Source organism: Limulus polyphemus, unplaced genomic scaffold, assembly GCF_000517525.1.
Source record: "Limulus polyphemus unplaced genomic scaffold, Limulus_polyphemus-2.1.2 Scaffold743, whole genome shotgun sequence".
NCBI classification, from domain to species: Eukaryota; Metazoa; Arthropoda; class Merostomata; order Xiphosura; family Limulidae; genus Limulus; species Limulus polyphemus.
The window spans coordinates 329,952-343,453 of NW_013666353.1; the positions used below are offsets into that span (position 1 = coordinate 329,952).

The following is a 13,502-nucleotide window of genomic DNA, read 5'->3' on the forward strand; positions in this document are numbered from 1 at the left end:
GGATATTTATAGGTATGGGTAAGCAGGTGGTGGTATCTAGCTCGTGGAAGGCGTTAATCGGTGGAGTATTGGTATTGTGGCTTGGGGGTTTCTCGCCAAGAAGTAGCGATTATGATATATACTAACATAAAATACTTGCGCTCCGCCGCAGGGTTTAAAGTTTCTCCTCATGAATTACAGAGGCTCCAATATACCGATCAAGCTCCTCCATTATCCTCAATTACTTCTGTAGCTGCAAGGGTGGGAGAAGGGGTCCGGACCCGACCAAAAACATCGTTATAACACTCACCATCGGTACCTGAGCATATGTACCAAGATTTGTCTAACTGTCTTGAGAGTGGGTGTATGAATAAAATTTCAAACATGAAGTCCCGGAATAGCCACGAACTCAAAATCCGAAGTCAGATTCGGGTTTAACGACCCCGAGAAACTACTCTTAGACTCCCACCATGCGTGGGTGATCTCCCATTCTGATGGCATTTTACTACAGTTGATAATAGGGCTACATCACATAGTTAAAGACACCTCCAGACCAACTCGAGTCGGATTGCCAAGATTAGTCCTGCTAAATAATGAACTATGGGAAGAGTTAGCTGAGTACACATATAAAGCGAAAAGCCGAATTTACATAGAGTGATGAAATTGATAGAATTCCATTGAAATCAAGAGTAACACCATCATTTACGAATGTGTTTTTGTGTCACTATGAAAAGTGGTGGTTTGAAAGTTCTCCAATGAGTTTTAAAACTTTGAATTAACGCAAATATGTTAATTTAGTTTAGTAAATCTTAACATGTAATTTAGTTTTTAAGAATCAACACAAAAATATACCATTTAGAGTAGAACACCAGAAACTTGGCTTTTTTCAATACATTGATACATTATAATCATGGGAGTTTTTAATGTGAAATATACCATAATAAAACATTTAAAACTTTATGCATTAATTTTAATGGTTGAATTCCAGATTTTTTAAAATAAATTTGGTTAAAATGTTAATTCATCATGCGTATAAAATAACTAGAACGTATTGATATTTTCATAAAAACTGAACAAGATCAAAATGTTGTTGAATTAAGAAGGTTTTCCAAAAAGTATGATAGATAGTATTGTTTGTAAGTATTTAGATAAAGTCATCAAAGACAAATAAATAAAATTTAATGTTCCCGAAAAAACAATAAATATATTACTAACATATACGGGTAGACACATATTGGATGTGAAAACCAATTACACAGATATTTTAGCAAAAAATACTCACAAATTGATTTAAGAATGCTTTTTAAACAAAACAATACAGATTTTTTTAATATAAGATTATAAGATTTTTTTACATATAATTCTAAATATTCATACTGAAAAATTTCTAATGTAATATATATGAATCTAAGGGTCATAAATTTTATTCTAGATTTATAGGTTTGATCACCAGTGACTAAAGACACTCATACAAGAACCTGCAAAGTGATAATCCAGTATATATGATAATGAGTATGGGAAGTTTGACGTAGTTATACACAATAGTATATCCAAAGATTCTCGTTACAACACGTGATAAGAAGAGCTTAAGCATAAAAGAGACATTATAAATTAATAAGTTAAACGGGATGAGCTCAGCCACAAGGCTCTTAGAAGTAGTGTAACTTTAATAATATTACACATATTCCGGGAGGTTCATAAAATATACACTCATTATAGCTTCTACAATTAATATGAGAATGACACTATTCCAGGACGCATGGCACAGAAGCAGGACCAAGCAAGTATAAGTATGTAATATTAGTCATGATATTTAAGCTTTGGTTAAAGTAGGGGAATAGTTCAAATATACGACGTTTCCATACCTGGCTTACAAAGGCGCCGTAATTACACGTAAAACATCTGTATAAAATTTAAGCAAAGATCTTGAAAATACCTGAATAAAGATATATGCTTTGGAAATGAGCTTCTTGATAACTTTATGTATTTTTTTAGCCTATATTTGAAAATTCAATTTATCAGTAATATTTACGACAACAAACAGCTTAAGATCTCGGATGTCGAAAGAAAATATACTTATGAATTTTTCAGGTCAGGATTTTTACTACAGAAGCAATGTTGCAGGAAATACAACGCTATTATACGAGCACCTCAGCTACTCAAGCTATAGACAGTATCCAAACCAAGGTAAGAAACTAACAACCTTAGTATAGATGTTTTAAAGCCTGCATACAGGATATTGATGATAATGTTTGTAATCAATTTTAACACTATCTGAATTTGTGTTGGTTTTTACTTGTTAATGTCTCTTGTAATAAGCTGAGTCTTAATCGAATAATATAAATTGTTTGTTCAATGTTAGAATATTTCAAAGCCAAAGATAACCAGTTAAGGGATCCGTCGATTTTTTCTTTCCCACTGTACATTATACTTAAGGTTAACTTTGTTAAATATAATGTTAGGTCATGGTAGTGAGAGGTTGAATTGACCTATATCTTATTATCATTATACTTGTTTTTTTTAATTAACTTATGTTTTAATTAAATACTTGCATTGCGAAACTAATGCGTTTCATTAGAAGTATTACTTACTAGCTGGAGTATCCATCCTTGGACGGAAGTTATGTTAATTTATGATTATTGAAAGGTTATCTTAGGACATGAAAAGTTGCTTCCCATATATGTAATTGTAAAAACGTAAAAACGTCCATAAGAATCGCTATATGCAAAATGCAAAAAAAGTATGTATCTCACCATAGTCTCAATGGACCTCCATACCAAATTTCGTGAAGATCCATTTACAGGGGGCGAAGTAGTGGCAAAAAAACACCTATAAAAACCGCAAAATGCAAAATTGAAATTGTGTATGTATCTCCCCATGGACTCAATGAACCTCCATACCAATTTTGGTGAAGACCTATCCACACCCTGCGAAGTAGTTACATGGACATACAACACACAACAGACAGTACTATTATACTTACATAGATTTATATGTCTTTCAGACAACTTAATACTGTTTTAAAAGGCTTACTTAGTCCATATTGTTGCAACTAAAACAAGCTGAACTTGGTTACCAGTTCCAGTTTCCTTACTCAAAATAAGAGATCTAGGAAAAGAAATAATGTGGAAATAGGAATTAAAGATTATATGATACATTTTATATTTTATAGTAAAAAAAATAATGAAATGGAGAGAGGAAAACTTAGTGAAATGCACAGAATGATTAGTTATCTTGGCCCTAAAATATAAAAAGTGCAATAAATGCATTGTTCTTATATTTCCCCATTTGTTTTCGAAACTAACATACCGACAATTTTTAAATAAAGAACCTGTGTCTAATAACCAAGTTCGGCTTGCTCAGTAGTACATACCAATTTTTTGGCTGTTTTAGTTCATGTGTTGTGGACCAGTTTCCACAGAAGACTATATACAGAAGAACTTGTCAGTGCCATATTCTTGTATAGCTAATACAAGAGGGGGATATTATGAAAAGGTAAGTTGCTTTGCCTAATCTTGTACATGTGCAGTTTTTAAGTGTTAAATAAAAAAGTAGACATGACGTTACATGTTAGTAATGTTATTGTTGTTGTTTTCTTTTTCGTTTTAAGAACACATTCTACCTAAAAACTCGTGAGATAAAATACTTTGTCTATCAGTCCAAATACTGTTCAATTTAACACTTATTTTCTCTCTATAAATGTTAAACTATACATGATAACAAACTCTTTACGGACTTCTGTTATATCATAATGTTACTCTGTACATAAGCAATTAACGTAATTAATAGTTCATGAAGAAATGTGTTATTAATTGTAATAATTGCTTATACAGATAAATAAGCTATTATTTTAAATCACGACGAACTTTTTTTATAAACTATTATAATAATATAAAGGCCCCCCAGTGGCACAGCGGTATGTCTGCAGACTTACAGCGCTAGAAACCGGGTTTCGATACCAGTGGTGGGCAGAGCACAGATAGCCCATTGTGTAACTTTATGCTTAATTCCAAACAAACAAACAAACAAAACAAAATAATCTAAAGCAGTATACTGCACCAGTTATTCAACGTTATAACAAATCTCTACAGTTGTTGTAAGCTGTTTACTCAAGTCTGGACTTTTTAAACGTAACTATGTACTCTGTGACAATATTCTGTAACGTGTGCTATATTACGTCTTTGTACCATGAAACATGCCAAGAGGATGGTCTATTTCACACTCTATAGCACAACAATATATTACATTCTGTGAAATATTTAGGCTCTCAGTAGGTGACGTCTACTCTGTGAGTAACCTTTAATATGGCACCATAATTCTGTATTTGTATTGTATATCACGTCAGTAGGTGTTCTGTGACAGCAATATGTGACATGACACTACTGTGGTAGGCTGTTTTTAATATTTGAACTTAGACATTTGTAATGTTCGCTAGAAGGAAGTTTTGATGCGAAGTGATGAACGCGTGACGTCTGAAATTTCCTTGATTGTTTGGAAAAGGATTTGAAAGATATAAAAACAATATTTAAGCTAGTGTATGATTCTTGTCGGGTTTTGTAAGGCCGGGATTCTTTACAGTAGGTGTCTGTGATTTGTTGGTGATAAATTTTAACAATAAATGAACTGCACACAATCTACTTGTATTAAAATAATATATATATATATATTCAAAACAAGTCAAACGTATGTACGTATGTACAAAAATACGTTACGCTATTGTTTACCATAGTTGAACCTGGAGCTTTAAATAATTTTCTTTTCATCAGTCATCAGGGGAATTAGAGGTGTAAAGCATTATCTCACCTTCTAAATGGTCTACAAAGAACAATGACTAAGTAACTAACTGAATATTATTCTCTAAGGAAGTGAAGGTGGCCAAAACTATTATTTACCTCATTTCCAATTGATATTCATTAAATTGTTTGTTTTTATCCTTTATTTTACCAATTATAGGAGTCACCACTTCTACCTATAACCCGTAATACAATAGAATAAAATGTGAAACTGACAAATATATATTGGTGACCTCTGGCCTCACATGTCACAATGGCGTCAGGTCAGGCTAGACAACATGTATTTAAACTAACAATATTCTTGATTGAGATCAATTTATTTCTAATAAAGATAGTTTATTTTCAATTTAATAAATAATAAGATCTTTGACTTATCTACGTTATTTGAATACAATGTATTTGCTAATAATATTCTGTAAATAAAGATTTGCGTCACCAAAATATTTTTTCCGTTGCCTGTTGTACGGTCTAAACCTAGTAAGATTTACCATATGTCTAGTCATAGAAGATAATTTTAGTAGCTTTAAAACAAATATAATTTAACACAAAAACATTTTAAGATATGAAATGAACGTCGAAACAAACTACAAACATATTTTCAGACGTGTGGTTTGTTGCTAAGTCCTTTAAACTTCCCATTAAATTCTGTTGTTCTTCTCTGCATCGAATGAAGTCTTGTCACTTTTCAACGAACAAGTATGTAACTTCTCATTCCAATTATCTCAATTTCGATGTAAATAATAAAAATTGTGTTCTATTCAATGATATTTAAACTTTGCCTCAGTTTTATTAGTAATTCTTCAATCACCTTCTATGAGGTCATAAAAAGGTGAATATAAACAATTGCTCGAGTAAAGTTACAATTACTATTTGTTACTTGAAATTTAAAAGTTTATCTGGAAGTATGCACTCGGTTCCTAAAAGGTGCTCAACAGCTTGGAAAAGGTTATAAGCACACCAACAGGAATTTAGAGAGAAATTATTAGAGTGAAAAATGAAATTTACAAACGAATTACGAACAGAAACTCATTTGATCAAAGGTCGAGGAATCCATAGAAAATGTACAAATGAAGTATAACAACGAGGTCGAAAAAGTACAAAAACGTAATAATAAGATAAATGAAAGCATTAGAAATTTAGAGAAGGACATGAATGCCAGAATAAAATATCTAGACACTGAATCGGCATATACAAGGATCAAACCAGACACAACTGTTTTAACATGTACACAAAATGTCCAACTCCTAACACCATTAACCACCTTTTACAACTACTACCGTGGCATGTATGACTGAAGTACCTTCCTGTGCTACTCCAGCTATATCATAACTTCATGAAGTTACAGAATTTAGCAGACTTCTACAACATTACACAAAAGAAACCAAAAGAATATAATGAATCTGTATCATACGAGGCATAGTTTGGAATACTTTTTAAAGTGAATTGGTGGAATAGTGAACAACAACGCTATTCATCTTGCTCCTGTTGAAAAGGACGAGATTTTATAACATCAAGCAAACTTCAAACTAAGAGAGATAACAACTATCAGAGCATTTGTGGATGCATCCTCAAACATATTTGAAGTATCAAAGCACAGGGAAGTTTCCTAAGCAACGTTTAGGACCACAGTAGAGAGGAAAGACAAGTCTTTGGTTGAATTTGCTGAAGACATGCTCAGTTATTTTATTCGGCTGATCCATGTGAACTGATGAAGAAATTTGCATATGACCAACTCATAGATGTCACAGTGAATGACGATATGAAAATTAGTTTTATCTTGCAACAGATAAACCCCACAGATTACTTCACTTGTTCATAAAATGCCAAGATTTCATCTCCAGTGGGTATCAAGACTTAGGCCGGACAAATAAAATATCACATATGATTGATACTGGAGATGTAGTCCAGTTATCCAGATGTCTCTCAGTCGCAAAAAAGACTGAATTTCTCAAAGAAGTAAAAGCCATGAAAGAACAAGAAGCAATGGAACCAAGTGCTATTCTTGAGTATTATCTATTGTACTTAAGAAACGTGGAGAGGGATTCACAAGATCCAGTAGGTAACTTAAGTCACAACAAATAACGCCTACCCACTGCCAAGGATTGACTCTACTTTGGATGCTTCATCCAGGGCAAAATGGTTTTCAACATTGGATCTGAGGAAAGGATACTGGTAAGTGCAAAGTCGATGAAGCAAATCTAGACAAAACAGCCTTGACTGCATAAAATGGAGTGGCAATTTGTTGTGTTACAATTTGGATTATATAGAGGGTTGAGTACGCTATATTAAAACGGTTTTTAATATGCAAATCGGCAAGTCATATGACAGCCATAGCCGATATAATGTCGCGATGGAACGATATGTATCAGAACTACAATTTGACATTGTTTGGAATTACGTAGGTAGTGTGGTGCAACTAATACTGCTCGCTTTAAGGGAGGGGTATGTGATTTATTTTCAATTCAAGATATCCATACACACAGTTCATAAAGACGTGTATAAATCAGGAATTTAGAATTTCTGGACATAATGGCATTGAAGAAAAAGGAGTAGGGATCAATTACGGAAAATAGGACCATCAAGAAAGAAACCTACAATAAGTTGTACTTCAGCTATGGTAAGGAAAGCGTGGCATCTTGCAACAAGTACGAATCCATGAACACAAGATTCAGTGACAAAAGCCCTCCACTTTTGCCAGGTAAAATTACACAGCATAACCAAGGAAGCTTTTCATCTGGAAAAGTAACACAACACTTGTCTACACAACATATATGTTAAACCATCGCATACCGTAGCTGGAGAATGAAATGGGTATGCATGCTATTTCAGACAAAGAAATATTGTTAAGGTTGCAGGATGCAGCGCCTAGGGGCTTCTTTGTGGTCGGACTGTTGAAACGAGTACTGGGAAACCATCATCTATGTATACAAGTTAGTTTATGGAAATCCTGCAGGGATGGGTGGTGAACTTTGGACACACCTACCTTACGACATAGCCTTTTGCAATAGAAACTACGCTGTAAAGTTATTGTCAATGTGTATGATCGTCAGGTAGAGCATGAACATAAGTGGCAACATGGATTGTAATTACGAAGTGAGGCTCAAAAACCATTTTAATACAGCATACTCAACTTGTGTATAACCTTAATGCAAAACCGTTCAGTTCATGCTGAAGGCATTAATCTTTATTTAAAGCCTTAGAAGTAGAATTGTGTGTACGTACTGTTCATTCAAAATTAAAATACCTTCCTTTAAAGGATTGTTAACAGGGGAAGATAGGATTTTATTGAATACAGTACTGACAGATAAAAACCTAAAGTTAATTAATCCAAGGATGGAAGACAATATATTTTATGCAACAACACAAGTAGAGTTAGCTATTAACAAGTTAAAGTATTATGTTAATGAAGTAGCAACTGGACAATCGTCCACAAGGAATTATTGTTCGAGAAAATGAGTATTTGTACCTGCAAATCTTTTTGTGATTATCGGTACGGTGTTAACATATACATCGCACCATGAGTATGTTAAATGCAAGAAGCTTCGCATGAGACGAATACCTAAGAAAGAAAGATTAGAACAATATTCAGTGCGACCGTCTACTATAGAAATCGTCGAAGTAAACGACTTACTCGAGAATCGAAACTGAAGTTTGGTGAAAAATTGGACTAACCTAGTTAAAACACTAAATCAGCCCTAGTAAAAATAAGGAGCAAGTAACATAAGAGAAGTATTAATAATAATTTAAATCGATAGTGAAATACGTATAGGTGATATGGCAAAAAATCTAAGATGAAACTAAACAAGACAAATTGGATAAACGTAAAATGTGATGGGAAATGAAATAACTTTAAGAAATGAACTTTTAAGTAATTTGAACACATGCCGAGAAATTGTTTTGTGAGAAATATAATTTGTTATAAAATAAACGCAAGTAAAAGTAAGACTTTTATGGTTGCACATCATTTATCAGGATTTTATACAAGTGATTATTATTATTTGATAAACATGAATAACTAACGTTATATAGTTATTTTATATGTTATATGAAACAATATTAGGTTAACGTTTATATGTCTGAATATAAATAAAGAAAAACATCACAACGTTTACAATGATAAACAATTTGCATGGCACTAAACTCATTAGATAACTTCATCTTCAGAAATGGCGAGTTAACAGTGACGGAGAAGTTTAAATTAAAATATAGATTAAGTGATGACTATAAATAAATATATTTTTACGTGGGGAAGCAGAACTAATTGTGAATTTTTTTCAAGTTTAAATGTAATATAACCGTGAATTTAAGTGGTTTACTAAGCACTGTAAATTCACGTTTAAGCATTGAGGACACCTACCTTACGACATAGCCTTTTGCAATAGAAACTACGCTGTAAAGTTATTGTCAATGTGTATGATCTTCAGAATGAGCATGAACATAAGTGGCAACATGGATTGTAATTACGAAGTGAGGCTCAAAAACCATTTGAATACAGCATACTCAACATATCGGATCAAAGCTAGAATATGTGTTGAGAAAAGGAATCAAGGATGTATAAACATCGTTGTATAACAAGAAAAGATATAAAAACACAGGAAGAAGTTCAGATGTAGCTGTAAAGTTTCGAGAAAGTTTCTAGATAGAAGAGAATAAATGATAAACATATTCTAGGAATTAAACTGTAAACTCGAACAACTAGATACGTAGGATAAGATGTTCGGTTTGAAACATTTGTACGGAAATGACATAACTCTTCCATATATATGTCTGATTTTACAGATGCCTTAAATAATAAACCAACAATGTGATTTGTTTAATAGAATTGGATTGGATTGGATAGAAAATAGATTCCACCTTTAGTCATAGAGAACAAAAATAACAGTATAATGATCAGAAGAGTGAAAGAAGGGGATTTTAGAGATTTATTTAGTTTCTCTGTGAATCGAACTATCCATTTTCCCTACTACTAAAGATGTTCTCTTTAACTTTCATTCAACATCCTTAGATGTTGGGCGTATTTGAGTATACAACTTTAATTCCTTGCTGTTACAGGGTTAAATAGAATTCAGTCTCCCTGATCCTTAGCTGTATCTAGTCCAACAGATCGAACATGTCTGTTTCATCGGAGAGATCCATGGAAATGATGATGCATTATCTCGAAGACACTGTAATACTGTAGAATGTAAATACTGTAAAAAGAAGGAACCGAGAGGTAATAAGGACAACCAACCTAAAGCGCAAAATAGCAGAAACCAAAACAAAGGAAAGATTCTCAAGCAAAATATACAAGTTTGAAACTAATTATTCAATAAATCAAGAATGGTGCAAAACAACACCTGTGGCAAACACTAATTCAATATAGCCCAAAGACAAAGATGTACTGGATACACTGGGATTCATTATGCCAACAAGAATGCCATGCATAAGTTTACCTAAGAAATAGTTCAATCATCCATCTATTGATGATGGTTGAAGACGGCTTGAATGGGTAATGAAGAAAAACTTTAATATAAGTTTAACATAACAGCAAATGTACAACGTTTCGACAAAATTTTGTCATCATCAGGTTTTGTCATCATTAAAGTTTTTCTTCATTACCCATTCAAGCCGTCTCCAACCATTATTAGTCTCAAGTGGGTTCCTCGTCATCGAATTTGAATTCATCTATTGATGAGATGAAAAGCTGCTAAGATGTAAATGCTTCTAACACTGGATTTCATTGTGGTGACATGACATACTTGTACAATACACGCTGCTAAAGGGGACTATCTACAAAGTTATATATATACTTGGAGGGATCCTATGCTGCAGTGAAAACAATCAACTATGCTTTTTTCTAGAAAACAGAAGGGCACGCGATCCAATCTAAAAGTCATCCACTGATATGAATATTAATGTTATTAATTATTAGGAGTTACTTTATTATTAATTTTTGGATTTTAAGCTTAATCTACCATCATTTTTCATTTTTATTTTTTGTTTGTATTACGATTGTTCAAGTGACTTCAAACGGTTTAGGTTCTATTCTTGTACTATATAATGTGGCATTAGGTACTTTATAACGTGGTAGTAGGTATTATACTTTATGTCAGTATCCAACAACATGACACTATGTTTCTGTCCATTTACTGTATAATATGGCAGTACATACTCTGTGTCAGTAACCAATAGCTCTACAGTATGTTTCTGTTCCTGTACTGTATAACATGACAGTACGTACTCTATGTCAGTAACTTGTAGCATCGCAGTATGTTTCTGTACTGTGTAACATAGTAGTAAGTACTTTATGTCAGTAACCTGCAGCATTATAGTATATTCTGTATAATATGACAGTACGTACTTTATGTCAGTAACTTGTAGCATGATAGTATGTTTTCTGTCCATGTTCTGTATAATATGACAATTACGTACTCTATGTCAGTAACTTGTAGCATGAGAGTATGTTTTCTGTCCCTGAGGTATATAGCATAGCATTAGGTACTCTATGTCAGTACTTCAAGTATATTTTACTGATTTTTCAAGGATTTCTATCCTCAGGGTTGTGGTGCGGAACTCAGCGGGTATCTAACAGACAAATCAAATTTGTTAGGATGGATTGGAACTCTTCTTATCGTATTCCAGGTACGTCTTGGATATGAATTTCTTGAATTATGTTTGAGTGCCTTATGTATTACTCCATCTGTTTTCATAAATAATCCAACAAACAGTTCATTATCGAAGTTGTATTCCAAATTTATAACCATATTAAAAGTTTGAAACAAAGTTTTCCTTCAACAGATTCAACGTAGACTTGATTATTTTAAGTATTATCGAATGTGCAACTTTAATTCAATATATATAAAATGATCTGTATTTATAGAAACTCTACTCCTAAATATTTATTTACTTTGAGTATGTGAATTCACAAAAGTAATATATGAATTCACAATTCAAACACCTGATTAAAATTAACCTTGTATATAACATACCTATTATAAACATATTGAATGAACTACACCAATATACAAGAAAGCTATAATACAGAATCATAGTGCGTAGCATTCTTGGTTCGATACTACTACAGTATGTTTGTGGTATCACAGCCGGACTGATGGACCTTCGTATTGGACGAAAGGCCTCTTTGGGACCGAGCGTGGCAGATTAACTGTAGCTGACATATTATTACATATTCTTCTTGTTTTCAGTCATAAGTTATTAAGAATTGTTAACGATACATTTCAGGTGACGGCGCTCGGTATTGCGTTCAACGTCTTCGAAGAGTTGGCCAAAGCTGAAGAAGAAAAGACGACGAAAGATTACCAAGAATATATGGAAATGCTTGAACGACAAATAGCAGAAATTTGAAATTCAGAAGTTAATGTCTGACTACAATCATCAAAATAATACAATGCCAAATTCTGTGAACTTTGTTAGAACTTTGCCTAATATAACATTTATTTTGGATGCTCTAGCTTGTATTAGGTTAGAAACGTCGTATTGTTTTCTTTATCACGTTATAAAAAATTTAGCCTCTTTGATTAATTTTTTAGCTTAGTGTTGCTCTTCATTTATCAAAACTTAACCATAACACTCCTCTAAAAACCATACTTCTAGATAGATGGACTTGAATTTATAGGGTTCGATGGGTACCAGAATTGGGTTATAATTTAAATTGTGGACCTGATTACGACTTTCAGGAGGTTCTGAAGGATATAGTACACTACACTTGTGAAGCATATTTACTTAAGGATAAGTTAGATATAGATTTGTGCTACTAGCGGAAGAAAATAGGAGATTAGAAGTAGAAATGATGGAAGCAGGACAGGAAATGGATAGTTAGGGTAAAGACTGATATGAGGAAGGGGGAAGATGTGAATGCTGGGTTTGCAAGATTGCACAGTAGTAAAACAATTAAGGATACAGAGACAAATTCAGTTAGCATTTGTGTATCAGTCCTTAATAGATATGAACCCTTGGAAGCCTTCAATAAGAATCGAGATGATCAAGAGATTTATATCGTGAAGGATTCTCGTTAAGCGTACTAATAAAGTTATTTCTATGTCTAAAAGAGAGCATAAAAACACTAGGACTGGAATTTCCTTGAAAGGGGGTAAACGTAGAGGACAGTTTAATTCTTGGTACCAAAAACATTCTTTTTATGTTGTGCACATACGAATGAGTACTGAAAATTGTGAAACAGAAGAGCTGCTAAAATGTATAAAGGACTCCTTCAGTAGTTTAAAGAGAGAAATAAACATGTGGTCCTTTTAGGATTGCTCCCTTAGGATAGATGCGGGAATGGATTACTTAGCAGAATCCAAAATTTAAATGAAAGATCATCAGGGATATTCGTAGAGCAACGGATGAGCTGGTTGAATCTATGGGATATTTTTCAGAGTATGGTGAATTATGTGCTAAAGATGGGATCCACCTAACTGGGTTAGAGCGTAGAGTATTTTGGGGAGGTTCTAAAGACATTCATTAAAGATGGTTTAAACTTACGTGGTGCTGAGAGAGTTTGGCAAATTACGTACAAACAAAGTGATAGGACGGCTATGGCAACGAAGAGTATGAAAAAATGAACTTTATGGCACATAATGATAAATAAAGTGTGTGTCAGATTTCAAGATGAATAGAGTAGATTAAATAATAAGGCGTACTTGCTAGTATTTTAGTGCTAGGAATATTAGGAACAAAATGGACGACTTCAGGGCGTTTGTTGAAATGGTTTGTTTTTGTTTTTTTGTTTTT

General features: G+C 33.2%; 1 protein-coding gene across 3 annotated transcripts in view; it reads left to right on the top strand.

Moving 5' to 3' along the window:
- The window catches only part of LOC106460289 (leukocyte surface antigen CD53-like), a 27,327-nt gene extending 13,835 nt beyond the window's left edge, over positions 1-13,492 (top strand). For 2 of the 3 annotated variants that reach the window (XM_022386971.1, XM_022386972.1), the window contains exons 4-7: positions 2,071-2,166; positions 3,373-3,474; positions 11,310-11,393; positions 11,994-13,492. In XM_022386971.1, the coding sequence (XP_022242679.1) occupies positions 2,071-2,166; positions 3,373-3,474; positions 11,310-11,393; positions 11,994-12,116 (405 nt within the window). In that variant the 3' untranslated portion in view covers positions 12,117-13,492. The remainder of the gene's footprint in view (positions 1-2,070; positions 2,167-3,372; positions 3,475-11,309; positions 11,394-11,993) is intronic. The other variant, XM_022386973.1, reaches the window with a different exon arrangement.
- Positions 13,493-13,502: the final 10 nt, after the last annotated feature.